Source organism: Urocitellus parryii, chromosome 9 (genome assembly GCF_045843805.1).
Source record: "Urocitellus parryii isolate mUroPar1 chromosome 9, mUroPar1.hap1, whole genome shotgun sequence".
Lineage (NCBI taxonomy): Eukaryota > Metazoa > Chordata > Mammalia > Rodentia > Sciuridae > Urocitellus > Urocitellus parryii.
The window spans coordinates 57,765,548-57,785,375 of NC_135539.1; the positions used below are offsets into that span (position 1 = coordinate 57,765,548).

A 19,828-nucleotide genomic window follows, 5' to 3' on the forward strand; every position below is an offset into this window, starting at 1 on the left:
TTGAAGGACTTGGGCCTTGACCTCATTATGGAAAACTTCTGGGTTTAGGTAAAACTTAGCAAAGATGAGAATCATTTTTGCTTTCACAAAATTTACAAATAAGCAATCAATCTTGATTTTTTTAATTCAGTTTTTTTCAAGGCAACTCTAGATTCCCAGGTAATTTTAATAAATAATTTAGAAATACTATTAAGTGAGTAAAGTGTGCTATATGCATGAACAAATATGCTGCAAAGAAACCTATTATGCTGTATAACTAGTGTGCACTAATAAAATAATCCCCCCCATTAATACTGTGCAAAACTATAGTAAATATTACAACCAGAATATTGACATTTTGACAGTCAAGAGACAAAACATTCCAACACTACAGGACCCTCCTGTTGCCCTGTGATACCCACACATACCTCTTTCCTCTCTGTAAACTACAATTCTGTTCTTAAGTATTTTTTTAGTCATAAATGAATACATTTATTTATTTATTTATTTATTTATTTGTATGTGGTACTAAAGATCAAACCCAGTGCCTCACATGTGTTAGGCATGTGCTTTATCACTGATCCACAACCCCAACCCCTGGAAACCACAATTCTGTCCTTTATATGTATAACTTGCCACTTCAAGAATTTCACCTAAATAGGATTATACAGCACATAATATTTTGGTATTACTGTTTATACTCAGCTTAATTCCCTGGAAATTCATCTAGTGGATCAAGAGGTTTTTACTTTGTTCTGTTTGTTAGATAAAATGAAGCCAATCTATCCATCTGGTAATGGTAATTCCATATCAAACCTGAATTCTTTTTTTGCGGGGGGGGGGGTGTTTTGTTTTGTTTTTGTGGTGCTGGATAGAACCCTGGGCCTCACACATGCCAGACAAGCGCTCCACCACTGAGCTGTATCTTGATCCCCTAAACCTGAGCTCTTAGGCAGGAAACAGAGATATACTCTTTGGGGGAATGTTTATCTCATGGAATCTCAAACAAGTTTTCTTCTTTCTCTTTTCTTGCAGCAGTACTGAGGATCAGGCGCAGGACCTCAAACATTCTAGGCAATGCTCTACCACTGAGCTACATCACCAGCCCTTTTTATTTTTTGAGGCAGGGTCTCACTAAATTGCTCAGGTTGAACTCAAACTTGTGATCCTCCTGCCTCAGCTTCCTGAGTAGCTGTGAGAACAGGTGTATCTTACCACATCCAGCTTTCAAAGATCCTGTGAACCAACAAGAAATACTGAGTACTGTGGGTCAACATCATTCCAGACTCTACATTTTCACTCCAACAAAACTGATCTCAAGGGGCATAGATCACTAGATACATTTTAGTTTGATTCTTTTATGTTTTAAAGGTAAAAATTAAAAATTTTCACAGTGGCTTTTTTCCTTCTTTGAGGAGCTAAAAACAGACTTATAAATTTCTTCCTTCCTGGTTTGTTTGTGGTGCTGGGGATGGAACCCTGGGACTCATGCACATTAGGCATCTACCACTGAGTGAGCTATACCCCCGGGGGGCCCACAAGGGTGGACTTGAAATTGTAATCCTTCTTCCTCAGCCTCCCAAGAAGCTAGGATTACAGATGTGCAACACTGCACCCGGCTGCTGTTGATTCTTAATAAACTGTTTTTATTACCCCAGTAGCACTCCCTCAATATTGAGAATAGATTCATCAAAAGAGCAAATAATCATGGGCTGGGGTTGTAGCTCAGTGTAGCACATAAGAGGCCATGGGTTTGATCTTCAGCACCACATAAAAATAAATAAATAAAATAAATGTATGTGTCCAACTAAAACTAAAAAATAAATAAATTTTAAAAAGAGCAAATAATCAAAGTTTTGGTATACAGGTAGGACTGTAGCTCAGTGGTAGAGTGCTTGCCTAGCATGCCTGAACCCTGGGTTTGAACCAATACTACCAAAAAAAAAAAAAAAAAAAAGTTTGGTATACGTACTCCAGAGCAATGATTTTTTTAAAAGAACCTTTAAAGTTACCTGGTTTAAGCCAGTGAAATTTAGTTAACTGTGCATTTTCATCATACTCCTAAATATTATAAATCTTGCTCATAGCCAAAATATCTGTGGTCCAGTGTTAACAGTGCATTTCCCACTAAATGTAAGGTCAAGATACCATTATGAAGACTTCAGAAGGAGCACATTCTCATCTATTGCACTCTAAATTCCATATTTTTCAATCAGCTCTTTTGCTTTAGAAATATAGGCACTCATGGCATCCTCCTTGGACAACCCTAGAAAGACACAAACAGATCCCATCACCTCCCTGGTTGGTGCAGTGGGAGAGTAAGAAGTACGAAGGCTGACTTGAAATCTGTTGAAGAATTAAAACCTTTTTGGAGGCTCCATGCTTCCCACTTCGCCCTGCCTTTGACATCCAACAGTGCTGGACATACTGCAAAAGAAGCAAAGAGAGATTGTCAAGTTGACTTCTTACTGCACACTTTCACAAACACTAAGTATGTCCTTACATTTTAAAAGGATAATATAATACCGATATCAATGTCTCCAATGACAGCTTGCTTGTAAAGGCCATAGATTTCCTTCAATTCTTCATCCTCCGGTCTTGCTTTCAGCTTCTTCACATCTTCTGTGGCCCTGTCAAAATCTGCCTAAAGCCAAATAAAATAAAATAACACAAAAACAAAGCAAAGAAAAAGGCACACAGTGCATGGGCTAATGTTAGGAAGGCCCATTGCACTTTGGGAGTGTTGACCACCAAGGAATGGGACTCGAGAGGAGAGGAGAGGGAGGGGGTCAAATAGAAATGAGCTATTGCTGCTCAGTTTCCACCAGAATTATCCTAATTTATTGGGACTCATGGACACTTTACCTGATATATAGACAAAGTATGGATAACTAAATAAGATTCATGACATTGAAAAGGATCAATTTATGTATTTTAAAGGGCACCACAATCAGTGCAGCTTTCTGGATCATCTTATGAACACCACTGTCCTCTCCTAGGTCCAGGACATTCCTCTGGCAGTGTCCACACTCTTCAGTGACAGTAGCTTTTTACTTATCTAATGTATTAACTTGGTTCTGAGGGCAATCAATACCATTGATTTAGTTGGATTTCTCATAGAGTTTCAATACAGAAACCCCAGATTAAAAGACTTAATATGAACTAATGTCCAGAAAAGAGAAGTTGTTTGGCAACATAAAGCTGATCAGCAAACTGAGCACACAAATACACTTGAGTGGGAAACTGTCTGCACCATCCTGAATTCTCTCCGAAAAACCTAGTCTCTCTGTGTGAGTCAACTTCCTGTCACTAGAACACACACTGGAGATAAGTTAAATTATAAAGAGGAAAGGTTTATTTGGGTCCACAGTTCTATTAAGCCCACAAGTGACTGGCTCCATGGCTTTGGGCCAGTGGCAAAGTAGCATATCATGGCAGCAGTTCATGGTGAATCAAGACTACTTTACTCATGGCTGAGAACAAAAGAGAGGAAGGAGGAAGGGGTAAGGCCCACAGTCCACATCAAGATCATGCCCCTAATGACTTGGAGCCTTCCCACTAGCCTCCTCCTCTTTTTAAAAAGTTTTGCCATCCCCCAATAGTGTCATGTATAGGTATATTATACCATAGGATTGGTCCCCCTCTGAGGGACATTCCAGACCCTAAATATAGCACTTCCTACCTCCCAAGGCCTTTAGCTCTTAGACCAGGACAGCAGCTGCTCTCTTGGTAGCTTCCACTCAGGGAGGAAGTCCAGCTCTACCTGCCCTAGAGTCTGAGCACTCCTGGACACTTCATCTCTTAGCTGATTATTTTTCTTATTAGAATATCTTATTCTTTTTAATAAACTGTATCTACCTTGTGGCATTTGCTTTAAGTTGGGGGTAAGCAGGAATCGTCAGTAGCCTGGGTATCAAATTAGGGAAGGTGAACATCCATCCGCCTTATATTATTCCTCCGATGTCAGTGTTCCCTTTTGGTTCAAAGGCCTGGGAGAGAAAGTGAAGAGAAAGCCCCACTGTAAGCTTAGAAGCCTATGAGCTCAGCAGTGTTGCTGGGTAAAGCCAGCCCCAAAGACGGGGCAGTAGCACAGCCAGAATTGTTTTATGATGAACATGAGTCATCTATAAATTGGAGACCAGGGTTTTCAGGCTAAATAACCTTGAAAATGGCCCTGCTTCCTAACAGATTTCTATAGGAAATTGAGAAGGATGTGTGCATGTGAGAAAGTTGCCTTATCCTTCAAGAAAACTCAGTTGCTGAGTTGGTTAAGGACATGGTTAAGGACACAGGCTTTGGGTTGATATTCATTGTTATTACTAAAGAGCTGGGTTACCTAGGGCAAGTTACTTAACCTGTGTCTGTTTCTTCATCTGGAATATGAGACAATAACAACACTTAAAATTGTTAGGAGAACTTAAATAAGTTAACACATGTAAAGTACTCAAGAGAATGCCTGGCAGATGGTGATTATTCAATAAGGGTCAGCTATTATTAGTTGTATTAAAAGGCTCGTTGGAGGAGTGGGTTTAAAAAGAAGCTCTTGATAAAAGCACAATTATGAAGACATGAAAAACACTTTTAGCTTATCATTAAGCAAAGAACACAAAATTGTTTCAATATACTCAGCTTTGAAAGTTATGTAGAAAAAATAAGACTATAAATAAATATACTAAAATAGGTAAACAGTAATTGCCTCTGACTATTGGTAGGTTTTCTGGGTTTTTAAAACTTCTGTAGTCTCCAAATTTTTCATAACATGCATGTAGTGCATGTACAAGGAAAACAAAACAATTGCTGCATGAGTGATCAGGGCTCCAAAGGACAAGCCAAGCCAGGTGACTGAGGGTCAAGGATGCTTCTCTTCAGGTGTATCAGCATCTCAGAGGTTCTGTGCTATGAATATTCATGCTATTCTCCAGTGACACCAACTCAATTCCTTTTGGCCAGCCAACCCTTGATTAATATTCTAAGGTTTCTAAAAAAGCATGCAAGCCCCCTGTCTTGCATGAAAAAGTTTCTGGGAACTTATTCTTCATATTCTGGGGGCTACAGAACCACAAAAAGGTCTAGTGAACATCTTGGACCCCTTCCATGCTGACCCTGACATGCTGTCCCATGCCATTTCAGCAGTCCCCATCTGTCCCTCCTCCCTCCCCAGGTAGGGAACACTGCCCAGAATTCCTCTGTATGCAGCCTGCCTCCCCCGGCACCTCTATTTGAACTGTTCCTACTTTAGGGTGCTATTCCACTGTCCCTTTCACCATGATGCCTCTCCCTCCCCAACTGCAGTAAGCAGCAATGGAGATAATACTGGACTTGCACAGCATACTCAAGATTTCTATTCTACCTTTGAGGCACACTGCTGTGGGGCTCTGCAAAACACCAAGCTCCTCTGAGGTACAGCTTTGGAGAAAAAAAAAAAGGTACTACAGGGTGGACATCCATAATCTGAAAATATAAAACCTGAAAAGCTTCCAGGTTAGAACTTTTGGAGTGCTGATAAGAAAGTTTCTCACTTACTACCATGAGCACATTCAAAACACAGGTACACTAAAAATACATAAAATGACCTCCAGGCTGTGTGTGTACGGCATTCACATATAAAACATGAGTTTCATGTTTAGACTTGAATTCCATCCCCAAGATATCTCATTCTGTTTACTGAAATATTCCAAAATCTGAAATGCTTTTGGTCCAAAGTAGTTCAGATAAAGGAAAACCAACTTTTATGAGTCTCAGCAGGAAGGTGTGAGGACTAAACCCAATCAGAAATGTAAATATTAGATGATTTGATTCTGTGGACTCTTCCCTCACAGAGCTCATCACAGGTACCATGCCAATCAACAGTACGCTGAACACCTAGGACGGGTCTGGCCTATGCTAGGCAGGCAGTGACAAGCCGACAGTCTGCTTGAAGGAGCTGAGAATCCAGAGGGAGACATGCATGGCAACAGTGACCTTGTGAGACTTGCTATAAAGGAGGAGCAGGTTGCTCTGAGACTGGAGGAGGGAGTGGCAGCCCAGAGGGGATGGCCATCTAGAAGCCTTCCCAGAGGGATGAGCCGGGAGAAGGTGGTTAGTGTTAGCTGAGTAGACAGGGGCGACAAAGCTACTCCAGACAGCATGGACAGAATTTACCAGTGCTCAGCACAAAGGACGGGTGGACTTGCTTTGGTTTGTTCCATCACATACATAATGGAGTGCAGGCATAAACACGCACCTTGGTGGCCACAGCTGAGCTTCACACACTGCCAGCAGGTGACAAAGGCAGGTCTGAGTCCAGTCCATATATCCTTCTTGGATGAATTAAAGAGTGACTGGATATTAGGAAGATCACAAAGTTATAAAGGTGAGACACAGCTTTAATCTCTTTTTAAAAAATACACAGTCTCACTAAGTTGCCCAAACTGGCCTCAAACTTACAAAATCCTGCCTCAGTCTCCCAAGTCACTGGATTATGGGCTGCACCACATTTCACCCTAGCTGAAGACAGCCTTGAAGGATAACTCACACTTAATTCAACTTCACTTTCTGCAACCAAAGCACATGGGCATCTCACATGTGACTTTGATAAAACCTTTTTGAACCATTCATTCCCATGAGGAACTGAATCAGGTAGATAAGAACTCCTCACAAAGTAATTTCACAGATCTTAATAACACATACATGTGGGGAAGAAGAGTTAGTTAGTTGCTGAATGTAAAATCACAAATCCTCCTAGACTTGAAAAGATGTACCTCCTTGAAGGGACAGTTTGCTATTTTTAGCTTCACCATGTAGGAATGAAATATGTCCAGTTAAGATGACTTCAGTCCTCCTAAAGCTTTGCTGAGGGAGTAAACACATTGCAATTTAAAGATAAAACTGAGGGATCATAGCTGAGTTAGGAATTCCATTTATCTTGTTGCTTCCAGGAGTGTCAGCCACTTCTGTTTATTCTAGCATAAAACTTAGAAGATTGGGGCTCCTATGCTTGCGCCCCTTCTTCTCATTTCTACTGAGTGAGTCACTGATAGCATCTTGGTGCAACACAAGTGCCAGTGCAATGTCTGCCATAATGCCAGTTAGGTTATGAAGGCTTAAATATATGAGCTAGTTGTTCGTCTTTTAATTTTTATTTTTATTAGTATTTTGAGACCTTTTTTGAAATTATTTTAGATTTAGGTAAAAGTTATAAAACTAGTATGATTTCAGTGTACCTTGTACTCAGTGTCCCTGCTGTCTTTTTAAAATGGTATTTTCTCCAATATTCTGAGTACTCAAGTGAATTGTTAGTAGATAACATTATGGTGGGTGCTATTAATATTTATTAGCCTGTTGCTCTTCTGTGATGATTCTAAACCTTTAAATCCTTACTGAAAATATTTTTAAAGCAACAGAGAGAAAAAATAGATATTAAAAACCCAGTTAACAACAATAGTGAAAAACCATATTACTAAGCTAAATAACAATCATTTAGATCTTTTGATTTGAAGGAAGTTTTGATTATTTGGGGAAAAGTTCAGTATGACTTAAGTTATCTAATGAGCTTATTCTTATTGCACATTTATCCTCTACCAGGCACTGTTAAATGCTGTACCTGCAGCTCATTTAACAGTTATTTGTCCACCATTTCTAAATGAGAAGGCTGAGGCACAGAGATTAACTGTATCACTTACAAAGTGGGTGACAGGGCATGGGTATGAACCTCCATGACTCTCCATGGTGTCCTTAACCCACCCATAACATCTTGCCTGAAGAAATGGTTTAAAAAATTAGTTTTGCTTATTCTATGAAATTTTATGCATATAAACAATGTCACTTTAGAAGGATTTTAATGATAAGAAAATGCTCACAATACTAGGTATAGAAACAAAACTGCATATACACAATTACATAAGTGTGTGCACTCATATTGCACACACGCACTTGGAAGACTACAAAGGAGTCACCTGTCACGTTTAGCAGTGGTTATTGCCCCCGTGAAGGAGATCCTGATGATGCTTATTTATTTTATTTGTTCTCTTTCCCTAAGTTTTCTACTTCTAACATATCAATAAAACAGTATTTTAGAGTCTCACAGAACTCTGCTGTTAAGAGAGACACTTGTCTATGAGAACCCAAGTAGGTCCCAACACGAAGGTTTCCCTCCATGGATGTCACCTCCCTCCTGAAAAGAGTGGCTGGAGGAGGGCTCACTTAGGCTCCCAGAAGCCTGTGCCTACTTTTCCGCTCAGGGTGGTTTAACCAGTGTCTGGGCCCCAGAAGGGTTGCCACGGGGAGCATGGCTTGTCATCAACAGGTGGAAAAGTGCAGTCTATCTGCAATAAGAAGGCGCTGGGGCAGGTGTGGGAGTGACCACAGACAGGATCGCTGTCCAGCGCTTTCAGGTGAGGGTGGCAGGCATGCCAGTCTCATGCCCCATTTAAGTGCTTCCCTCTCAGAGCATCCCCCACCTCCACCCAGCTCGGCCTCCCTATGTCCTGTGTTACCTGCAGAGACATAGTGACAAAGGCAAGGATGCTGCTGCTCTCCTGGCGCTCGGTGCCTGGGGAAGGCGGGGCCGCTCCTTAAAGGGCAGCTGTCCTCCGCCCACTGCTCCCATTGGCCGCGCTCGGAGCCCCGGAGGCTCCCATGGGTCAGGTGTTGAGAGGGCGGGGCTGGGCAGTAAGCAGCAAAGTCCCGCGGGGACCCAAAGACATCGCCGCTTCGCTGTCCGCTTCTCTGCGCTGGCCAGGAGGAGAGAAGGGCTCTCGAGAGAGTTCCTCTCTGCCGCTGGATCGCCCATTTTCTCTGAGGAGTTGTTTCCAGGAGACGCAGAGAAGCTTCCTCAGGGCGCGGATCTCACTTGGGATTCCTTCTTGATGGATACCTCTCTCCTCTCAATTTCTAGAAACCTAGGCCGTGGGTGGTGATTACTTGCGGCCTCTCACGTCTCCCCCAGCCACTCCCGTTCTCTCTGGGCGCTATTCACGAGTGAAAGAGGGCTGGGGTTTTGCCTTTTCTCTTCTGCAAAGCAAAAACATAATTTTGAGCACGGGCTGCAACATCCTCTTAATTATCTAACTTCCTCTTAATTATCGCAAAGGACTGCACGCTTGTTCCACCTGACCCAGTTTTCCAGGATCTATATATTCGACAGGAGAGAGGGAGGGACCGGGAGGGGGAGAGGAAGAGGGGGAGAGGGAGAGAGGAGGAGAAGGAGAGGGAAAGATTGGTTTCTATCACTGGATAATACACATACATACACATTTCTATTTAAAAGTGCTTCTCTACCAGTTCTGCTTATACTGCTTCAGGAAGAATTCTGTCAAAAAGGAAAAGAATGAATAAAAGAGACAAGAGAAAGAAAAGAGAAAAAAAGTCAGGTGCAATGATGTATGTCTGTGGTAACAGCAACTCAGGGAAGCTGAGACAGGAGGACTGCTAGAGACTAGGAATTTGAAGCCTGGAAAACAGCAAAACCTCATCTCAAAACAAAAACAAACAGCAATGATTAAACAAACAAACAAAAAAAAACTTCCGTGCTAATCTAATTCATATAAATGTCTATACTTTAATTCTAAAATTTTAGGACTCATTTGTTCATTTCTATAACATTTTAAATAGTTAATTGTAGCCACTGTTATATTATGGGCATAATTTATTTCCAGCATTGATGCTGTTTCTTTATAATCTATGGAAAATGTAAAGTTCAGCATCACATCACATTATGCCTCTTCTTTCAAAAAAGAAAGAAAGAAAGAAATATGCCTCTTCTTTCAAGAAAGAAAGAAAGAAAGAGAAAATTGTTATGGACCTAAGACTTCTCTTTAAAAATAAAGTTGCTTGAAAAAAAAAAAGAGAACAACATTCCAGATTAGGTTTGAGACTATATGATTTCAACGATCTTTCAAATTTCTATTTTTTTGAAGTTTAGGAGGTCAAGGTCAGTCTCAGCAACTTATCGAGGGCCTGTTCAAAATAAAAAATAAAAAAAGCTGGGGATGTACTTCCGTGTCAAATTGTTCCTGGGTTAGATCCCCAGTACCATCCTGTCCCTGCAAATTTCTCTTTTTTAATAAATAAGCTCTGCCAAGGACCAAGACAGCTTGAACATCTCAACACTGCCACACCTGCATGGGCTGGGTGCTCACTGAAGTGCTTTGTTATTTCTCCTGGAGCAAGGATTCTCTATCTTAAGACACCGTCCAAGGGTGTTTCTCATCTATTTCCCTGGTTTTAGTTGAGATTAAATCTTTCTATTTCCTTGTAACTTCCCTCTGAACTTACTCCAACTTGCTGAAATTTAGAGTTAATTCCTCATTGCAGAGTCATTCACCATTTATAACACCTGTTATCTGACCTTTAGGATTAGGGATGTTGTCCCATGATATTAGGGGTACTGGGAGCTGACATCATGTTGATCATGGGTTTGCTATCCTGTAAGGATAATAAATGGCCTGAATCCAACAGACTCTTTTTCTCCCTACTGGTTTTATCTATGGATGGGCTGCGATGCTTTTGTCTAGAATTGCTGGAGTGCTTGAAACTCCTATTCACACTGCCTCCGTGGATGCAGATGTGCTTTAACATGTTATATAGTCCTAACTAGCAGGGCTCCCAATGGCTCAGACTCCAAGTCTGTTCTATGATTTTGCAGCTCATCCTTGACTATTCATAGCAACTGATTGAAAATGACTAGGGATTATATATGTAAGTGTTGTAACAATAACCCGCACAGAGCAAAGGCCAGAATGCCATGAAGAAAAAAAAAGAATCTGATGGTTTATTCTGTCACATTCTTCTACTGACACTTTCTTGCTGGGCTTCAAATGATTTTAAATAATGACCCAACTTAACACCCAGAATCTTAAATCACTGTTATATCATGGCAATTATATAAGTCTGACAAAAATCTAATTCTAGAATTCATATAAAAAGAAAGTTTTTTTATAAACTATTCAATGTTTTCATAAGTGATTCAAAGACTCAACTGATATTTTATAAGGTAAAATAACAGCTGTTCTTAAAAAAGTAAAACTGATCATGGAATACCAAACATGTAAATGTTAAAGTGGTCCCAGTAAGCCTATGTATGTTTGAGAAAGAGGATGTGGAAAAGAAACCAGTACACAAAATTTATATTATTATTTTTAGCATGCATTTATGTGAAATAAATTAGAAAGGAATATTGAAAGGAAAATGTTTGAGATGATTTGGTCATGAAAGTTCTTTGTTTGTTGTTGTTTTTTTTTTTTTTACTTTTTTGTTGTAATGTTTGTGCTACACAAAAGGGAGAGAAATTAACCTTTGAAATATAGTTGTGCATTTTAACAAAATTCTTGTGGAAGTTGGATTGCTAGTCTTAAAACACAAGCACTAAACACATAGAGGCTACCTTTATTTTTTATAAATTTAATTTTGACAAGGTTGTCACTATTCAGTTTACCAAACACATACTATGTGCCAGGCACATTGCTAATCATCTTACAGAGATCAACTCCTCTAATCTTCACAATAGGTACTATTTTTATCACTTCATGGAGAAGGTTAATTTGCCTAGGGTCATATGCTAGTGATGGAGTTTGCATTTCAACCTAGTCAGCCTAGCTCCAGAGCCATGTAATGCAAGGGCTGATAATTTCCAATGGAGCACATGGAAGCTCAGATGATATTCAAAGTATAAAACTGGAATCTTAGGGATTTAAAACTGTTTACAAGGTTCCTTCCAGCACTCTAGTATTTCAATTAGACCTGTGTGTCTCCAGTTGTCTTTAGAATTGCATTGTGTTTACAGTTTACCATCATAAACGACTGATTCATTTTATGAAACAAAAGTCTGTCAATACACTCAAACTCACTGTAACCTTGTTCTCTCTAATTATGATAAATAATCACATCAGACTTTACTGTGTGTAATTTGCAAAAAAAATGCAATAATCTTTTTTTGTTTGTTTTGTTTTGTTCTAGGGGCTCAATCCAGGGGCACTTTACCACTGAGCCACATCCCAGCGCCCCTCCCACTTTTCTTTTTAATGCTTAATTTTTTTCTGTATTTTTTTTTTAGTTGATGATGAACCTTTATTTTATTTATTTATATGCCATGCTGAGAATTGAACCTAAGCAAGTGCTCTACCACTGAGCTACAAACCCAGCCCCGACCCCTTTATTTTTGAGACTGGATCTCGCTAAATTGTGGAGGGCCTCGCTAAAATGATAAGATTGACTTCCAATTTTCGATCCTCCAGCTTCAGCCTCCTGAGTCAGTGGGATTACAGGCGGGCGCCGCCACGCCTGACCTGCAATAATCTTGACCAAAAGTAACATTCTCTGTTTTACCTCGTTAAGTACTGCAGAGGTAATGAAAATATAGAAGCTAGATCCAAAAATGAGGACGAAAACGAGAAGTGAACAGGCTGAGAAAAGGAGGATAATCTGGAAAAGTGGACCCAAATTAGATGGGAAAAGAAAAAGGGAAGGCCGGGATTGTGGCTCAGTGGTAGAGCTCTTGCCTAGCATGCTTGAGGCACTGGGTTCGATCCCTGGCACCACATAAAAATAAACAAATAAAATGAAAGTATTGTGTCCATCTACAACTAAAAAAATATATTAAAAAGGGAATGTTGAGAGGAGGCATTATTGTCAAAAGCAACCTACCGACTTCTACGTTGCCCAGAATAGATCAGCAAATCCAGATTCCTGGCCTCTAACATGTTATTCAGTTCTATAACCAATTGTCCACGACTTCCCAGCGACTCCATTCATAAACTAGTCTCCATTGGTTGAAACAGCCACAGAAGACCCGTGATGGAATACTTCTGACTGCTGTGTTGAACTCAAAGCAGGCCTAATTCCCCTTGACTTTCGGGGGATTCAAGAGTCCCTAGATTATTGCCTATAAGCTAGTGTTTTCCCCAACTCTTCAACTCCCCACTTACTTGATTTTCATAGTGCTGGGCATTCTGCAGGGATTCTATAGACAGTGGGAAATGGGACAGGAGCTGGGATTTTGCGTCTCTAGAGCAAAAAGAGAGGTCTAAGGCTCCAATATGCTGGAAGTTGAAATTGGGTTAGAAGGGAAGGGTGCCCAGGGAGAACCACTCCTGGGGACTATTGCCGGTACCCGGATCCCCAGAGGTGTCAGACAAGACGGTGAGTGGCAGTTACCGTGGCAACACTCACTGTCTCGCGAGACAGATGTTGCATCTGCGCACTGCAGCTTAGAGCGCTGCAGAAGCTTCACCCCGGGTCTTATATTCAGGACTTTTTTGTGTGTTTTTGTTTTAAACGATGGAGCCTTATTCTGTCGTTTCCTCGCGACGCTGTTGGGAGCGACCAAACGCAGGGTAACGGGTAACGAAACTTGAAGAGCTCCGAGCTATTTCGCTCCATTCACTGCTCCCGGAAGGCGGGGCGGGGAAGGCAAGGACACTGCGCACGTGCGGCGCAGGCGCAGTGGTGCCGGCGCTGTGGCTGGCTGGTGGCGTGGAGTCGCGGTCGTGAGTCGGAGGAGCAGGCAGACGCCGGAAGAAGGTACCCTTCCGGGTGGGAGCGGGCCCAGGGCGCTACCGGAGCCCAAAGTCTGGGAGCACGCTAGGTCCCCGCGGCTTCCGGACCCCTCTTGCACCGTCGCTGGACCGCGGACTGTAGGAAGGGTTTAACCCTGGGTCAGGAATGCTTCCGCTACCGGCGGTCCTCCTCCAGAAACCCGGAGTTCGCGAGTCTTTACCCTTAGGTCCTTACCTACTTTTCCTAGCATCTCTGCCCAGCGACACTGAAGTTTTTAGTTTCCTTTAATTCTTCCCCCGGGACACTGTTGTGTTTCGTATTCCTTTTGATAGGAATTCATCAAAGGTTAAAAAAAAAAAGCCACTTCCTGTAGGAAGTCTTCCTCTCCTAACCCCCGCTCAACTAAGTTAGGTCTCTGCTCTGCGTCCCTTGCCATCCTGTAGTTACGTGACCTTAACGCGTGCACCACATTACATTGCTTTATTCTCCCCCCATAGGGCTTGTAAACTCTGGCTCCTAGAGGCCAGTGACTGGTTTTGCTTGGTGCATCATAGGTAATCCGCAAATACTTAACTATGAAGGTGGTCATGGGTCTGAGAATGGGAGTGGTTATTCCAGGCTAAGAGAATGTGTATAGAGATATGTTGGTGAGAAACTGGTGGCCTCCTTATACATAGTATGGGTTCAGAGTTGGGAGTAATATGCAGGGTGTTGGGTAAAGAGAAAGGCTGGTGGAAAGCTGGAGGGTCCAGGGCCTTGTATGTCACCCTAGAGTTTGCACTTGATCCTGTAGGCGGTGAAGGCACCCTTTCTCTGAAGGTTTTTGTTGCTTTTAGTTACATTTTGCTTACCCAAACTATTTTTCATCTCCTCCTACCAGATTCTGCAAACCAGGGAAGGTACTGCCTATTTTGCTGTCAGAGTAATTAATTGTAAGTATTTATTCTGTGCTGTTTGGATCCTGAGACCCAATAACTGTGTCGTATAGTTAGGCAAAAACCTGTTAGATCATATTTATATTGCTCCTCATTTGTTTCCTTATTCCTGACCACTTCCACCCTGATGTCTTATGCTAGCCGTCACTTCATTGGATTTAGATGAGCTACTTTTATTACTGAGCTTGGGAGAATAGATATGACAGATGGGAGAAGGCAGCAGATATCTCCAGCATTGGGAATACAGACATGACTGAAGTTTTCTGTCAGAATTCCCAGGAATTTTGCTTTCTGGGGAAAGGTGATTTGTAATACTAGAGACCAGAAGACATGAATGGACCATTTCTCAGGCCTGTCCAGTGTATAAAGACCACCTTACCCACACCTGATTTAATTTTGGTTCTATATCAGATTCACTTGGCAGCAGACTTTTTTTTTTTTTTTTTTTAATATACAAGCCTAGATTCCTTGGCAGTATTCTCCAATTCAGTTGATCTGAGGTGAGAACCGTGAAGGTTTTTTTAAAAGCCACAGGTTATATTTGAAGTGCAGCCAGGATTATAAGAGTAAAGTACTTTATATACTGGTATACTCTATTGCTAGTCTTGTGTGTTAAACTTTATTTGGAAGGGATTTCACTTCTTATAGTTTGCCAAGTGGGTCCCTGTCTTTCTCACTGAGCCCCAGAAAGGGAAGGAAGAACATTAAGGAAGAGAAAGTAATGTACAGTTGCCTCTGGGAAGAATTACAGGATATGCTCCCTAGACCTGTGGTTTATAGCATATCCTTAATAATAAATATACCTTTCTATTTCTCCTTAATGGATTGGGATCTTTAAATCTTACTGTTTCCCTAGTTTTCCTGAAACTGCAAGTCATAGTAGTCAGCTTGTAATAAGCGTGGGCAGGAGTATAGGTCTGCATATGTATCAAATATTTAGGAAAGATATAAGGAAATCTAGGGGCCAGGGTGGGAGGGAAACTTACAAAAGGGGACAGAACGAAAGTATTGTTTTAAGTTTTAGTTGTGTGCATAGACACCTGTTTTAGTTCTTCAAATTATACCTGGTTAATTATGAATCACAGAGGCTTCTGGGGGCTCTTACAGATGTGGAACTGTGTGCAGGACACAGGTCTCAAGTCACCATGAGCCCCAGGGCCTATAGTACTCCATGAATATCTGCTGTGAGAGTAAATGAAAGTAAACCCAACTAAAGAGTAATGTATGAAATGCTAACAAATCTATAAGACTACCGTATAGTTATAAAAAGGGTAATTATGAACAAAGAGAAACAACATTTTTAAATAAATGAATTAACATGGGATTTCACTGTAAGTGCAGTGATGTAAGAGTCCCATATTGTCTATATATGAAGAAAGACAAGGTCACCTGAAAAAATGGGGAAAAGGTGGGACCTGTCTACTTAATACTTGCTATAGCTTATCAAGAATTAGAGAAAATATAACCAAGATAGTTTCAAGACAGGCTTTCCTAGCTGACATGAGTGTTCTACTGTCATTGTTTTTCTATGAAGGATTTTCAAAATGTCTGCAGCCCCTCAAGCACCTTCCAGAGGATCCATTCGCAAGACAAGACCTCTGGTTGTAAAGACGTCCTTGAACAACCCCTATGCTGTCTGTTGGAGCACACTGGAGAAGGAGGACATGCACTTCATATTACAGACAATTGAGCAGAAGTTTAAATCTATTGGACTTCGGAAAATCGAAGACAAGAAAAAAAGAAAAAAAATGCCTTTTATAAAAAAGCACAGGGTAGAAAGATGCAGCCTAGATGTTGATACTAGTGAGACTCTGAAGGACAAAAGGCCAGAAGCTAACCAGCAGGTGTCAGGGTGGACGCCTGTGCAGATCAGGAAGCAGCTTGCCATAGGTGTTAATGAAGTCACTAGAGCTCTGGAAAGGAGTGAACTGCTCTTGGTTCTGGTATGTAAGTCAGTCAAGCCTGCCATCATCACCTCACACTTGATTCAGTTAAGTGTAAGCAGAGTTGTTCCTGCCTGTCAGGTTCCCTGCCTCAGTGCAACACTCGCCCCTGTCATTGGCTTAAAATGTGTGCTAGCATTGGGATTCAAAAAAGACACCACTGACTTTGTAGATGAAGTAAGAGCTATCATTCCCAGAGTGCCCAGTTTAACTGTACCATGGCTTCAGGACAGAATTGAAAATATTGGAGACAATTTAGAAACTGAATCTTTGGGAATCCAAGACAAAGAGACTTTGGAAACTTCATTTGAAGATCTCTCAAAACACAAGAGAAAACTTGAAGGTCAGCAGGTCTCTGTAGCATTACAGCCTCTTAAGATAAAGAAATTGATTCCCAACCCTAATAAGATAAGGAAACCACCCAAAAGTAAAAAAACTACTTCAAAGTAATCTTGTATAAACTTTTCATGCAATTGATAAAAGGACACCTTTTATAAAGAAGGCTTGAAACAAATAAAATGAAATATATTAATGTATATTGGGATCCCGTGTAATGGTATTTCCTTCAACTATGTATGAATGTTTGAAGCTATTGCACAAACATGCTGAAGCCTAAAAACATTTAAGTGAAAAAAATAATCAAAAATATGAATATGAAAACAAAAGTTTATTGAAACTAATGTCCATGCTTGTATAAATTCACTGTTTTAAAGGCTGGTACAATGCTTGTTAGCAAGAACATCTGTAGCCTACAACACCTAACATTTTCCCATCAAACTTGGAAAATGTGCCACAGTAGACATGGTTCTAACAAGTAGGGTCAATGAAACTAGATTGGGAGCATTGAGTTTCAAAGATACCAAATGCCTTGCAATACTTTGTCTTTAGAAGGAATATATATTTTTACTTCAGGCGAGTTTGGCTTTCCTTGTAGGCAGGCATAAACATCTGCTTGGGATGAAGGCCCAGTGGGATAGAAGTAAGCCAGATAAAGTATTTTAATTAGGATTCATTTTCCTGTGTATTGTTAACTTACTTGGAAATTAACATGTATAAAAAGTATGATGGGAGTTGTAGGGGCATAGCTCAGTGGTAGACCCCCAAATTTAATCCTCAATGTTTGTGCATGAGCATGCACACACATAACCAAACGGAAAACAACTGTGATAGCAATTAGGTGAGAGGTAAATTAGCAAGAGGTAAATTTTTAAAAACATTGAGCGTGGGTTCTCAGGCAAGATTTTGTGAGGACAGGAAATGCAGCATAGCATTCTGTGTTAAGTGTCTAAAGTTATTTTTGGTAGTTTAGGGGAAGATAATGGTTTTGCCAAATTTCAGCCTAAAATCTGGTTGACTCAGTGGATTATGACATCTGTTAATTTAAATTTTACTTAGTGCCATCTTGGCACAAATTAAAAAGAAAAGATACAGCATTTTCATTACAGGACAATTTTTAAAAATTTCTAAATACTATATTGCATTTAAGTCATACTGATTCTCTAAAATGCTCACTGGTAATCTGCTTAAATTATAAAGAGAACAGTGATATTAATTGTATTTAAGAATCAAGTAAAATAACATGAATAATATAACTGGAATATGTAAATGAGCCTTGACTCCAGATTGTGTAAATTCTTATTTAATGCTGGTATTCCCAAGAAGTGTTCTAGTGAATTGGCCCAGTTTTGTTTCTTGACGTTTTTCTCCTTCTGTTAAGAACGGTAATAAGAACTGTAATGCAGCTAAGTTTGAACCCTGTGAAATGATAAGTCTTCCTGTGTCTTTTAAGAACATTGTTTGTACCAGTTAGGCACTACTGTGGGGCCCAAGTGTCCCCTCTAGTGGCAGTCTTGGGTGCCACAGCTGTGTTTTCAACTCCTTAGTAAATCAAGATCCACAGACCTTCTAAAAAGGGACAGTTAGCAGATATTTTAGGCTTTGGAGGCCATACAGTCTGGCACAAGTACCCAACTTGCCTTTGTAGCATGAAGTGGCCACAGGTGAGACACAAACAAAAGAGTGGCTGTGTTCCAAGAAAACTTTTTATGAATGCTGAATTTAAATTTCATATAATTTTCATGTCACAAAATGTCACTGTTTTGACTATTTCCCCCCAATCAAAAAAGATAAAAATCATTTAGTCCCTGTGTTGTACAAAAACAGGTGATGGGCCAGATTAAGCCCAGGGGCCATACTTGATGTCCTCTGTCTGGTATTAAGATAATGACTGGTTTTATTGGATTACTTGTAAAACATGAAGGGAATGCCATTATGTTGTCTAACGTAATTTAACTTTTTCTGGACTGAGCAGCCGAGGCACTGGTACGGTAAAGGCAGGAAGAAGTGTCTACTTTGTGGTACTTGAGTAAAGGCCAGTCTACAGCCTTGTTTAGCATCTTATTTATCCCTTGAATTACTGGTGATATATACACATACATGTACACTGTGAAACTCTTGTTTTTCAAATTCTAGGTAAAAACACCATTGGTAACAAAATTATGAATACTTATTTACAAATAAGACATTTCCATTAGCATGACAGTTCATGATAAATTAAAAGTCAGCATAAAGGAATATGTGCAATTTTGCATAAGTAATAAAAACATTCAAACTATCAATGCCTTATAGCACTAATAAAGCAACCCGGCATTAGTTTTGACCTTAGAGTTTTTATTTTCTTTCCCTCATGTATCCTTGATGTTGCTGAAAAGAAACTGGAGATGGTGCAGCAGTGGAAAAGTCTGGTCAGTGGAAAAGTCTGGTCATTCACAGGTGTATGCTCTTTCAGGGAGCACACTTAATGTTTGCCTCAAACTTTGCTTTTGAAACCATCTATTGACCTACTGAAGATCAAAGTACAAATCTCTGTGTTTACTGATTTGGCAACTTTGCCTATGGAGTAATAATGTACTAGTAAGCAGTACATTTTCATTTTGCTCCATATTTGTCATTCCATAAGTGTTCCCAGTGATGTCATGTAAGGTGAGATACATAAAAAATTTTCCAAATGGATCCTTTGTTCTATTATACAGACAAATACACCACCACTTAATAAATAGAAATGCAGCAGCTTATCTCCACACAATAGCAGAGATTTTCTTACAAGATGCTGTGACTTCTCTTTAGTTCATAGAAAAACAGTTCCCTTTCTAGAGAGTGGAAAAGTACCCTCACTTCACCAAGAAAGCCAAAAGTTTGAAAACCAGAGAAATGTGCTCTTTGTACCCTTTCATCCCTCCCACAAGTGGGTAAACAGCAAAAAAAAGAAAAGATGCATTTTAACATTCTAACTAGGAATGTGTACAACTGGTCACACATGGGGTGTTTTTTCATCTTTGCTGATTGTTACCAACTACTTCAATTTCACTTAGGTTGTGCTTTTATTCTTCTTTGGAATGGCGGTTCCAGTAATCATTAAATAGGATATGAACAAATGAGGATGCCAGAGTTCTAGAAGTCAACACAGCTATCTACTGTAGTACAAGTCCAACCTGGAGG

The 19,828-nt window shown here is 40.3% G+C and overlaps 3 protein-coding genes across 8 annotated transcripts in view; 1 reads left to right on the forward strand and 2 right to left on the reverse strand.

Annotated features, from left to right (window-relative positions):
- Window positions 1–2,171: 2,171 nt before the first annotated feature.
- Window positions 2,172–8,465, reverse strand: Acbd7 (acyl-CoA binding domain containing 7). The gene is made up of 4 exons (XM_026408147.2): window positions 8,454–8,465; window positions 2,506–2,623; window positions 2,344–2,406; window positions 2,172–2,245 (listed from the first exon to the last, which is right to left on the reverse strand). The coding sequence occupies exons 1-4, from the start codon at window positions 8,463–8,465 to the stop codon at window positions 2,172–2,174; spliced, it is 267 nt and encodes an 88-aa protein (XP_026263932.1).
- A 4,727-nt stretch (window positions 8,466–13,192) lies between these two features.
- Window positions 13,193–16,828, forward strand: Rpp38 (ribonuclease P/MRP subunit p38). 2 transcript variants are annotated; one of them, XM_026408131.2, is made up of 3 exons: window positions 13,193–13,476; window positions 14,333–14,384; window positions 15,922–16,828. In XM_026408131.2, the coding sequence occupies exon 3, from the start codon at window positions 15,932–15,934 to the stop codon at window positions 16,778–16,780; it is 849 nt and encodes a 282-aa protein (XP_026263916.2). In that variant the 5' UTR covers window positions 13,193–13,476; window positions 14,333–14,384; window positions 15,922–15,931; the 3' UTR covers window positions 16,781–16,828. The 2 variants fall into 2 exon arrangements, with proteins under 2 accessions (XP_026263916.2, XP_026263917.2); XM_026408132.2 differs by lacking the exon at window positions 13,193–13,476 and adding an exon at window positions 13,624–13,678.
- A 189-nt stretch (window positions 16,829–17,017) lies between these two features.
- Window positions 17,018–19,828, reverse strand: part of Nmt2 (N-myristoyltransferase 2) — a 43,506-nt gene continuing 40,695 nt past the window's right edge. For all 5 annotated transcript variants that reach the window (XM_026408139.2, XM_026408137.2, XM_077802615.1 and 2 more), the window contains one exon: window positions 17,018–19,821. In XM_026408139.2, the coding sequence (XP_026263924.1) occupies window positions 19,801–19,821 (21 nt within the window). In that variant the 3' untranslated portion in view covers window positions 17,018–19,800. The remainder of the gene's footprint in view (window positions 19,822–19,828) is intronic.

Coding starts and splice junctions, on each gene's coding strand:
- Acbd7 (XM_026408147.2), bottom strand. Junction 2,407..2,505: donor CATTGGAGACATTGATATCG/GTATTATATTAT, acceptor CTTCTTTTGCAG/TATGTCCAGCACTGTTGGAT. Junction 2,246..2,343: donor AGCATGGAGCCTCCAAAAAG/GTTTTAATTCTT, acceptor GTGTCTTTCTAG/GGTTGTCCAAGGAGGATGCC.
- Rpp38 (XM_026408131.2), top strand. CDS start 15,932: ATGTCTGCAGCCCCTCAAGCACCTTCCAGAGGATCCATTCGCAAGACA.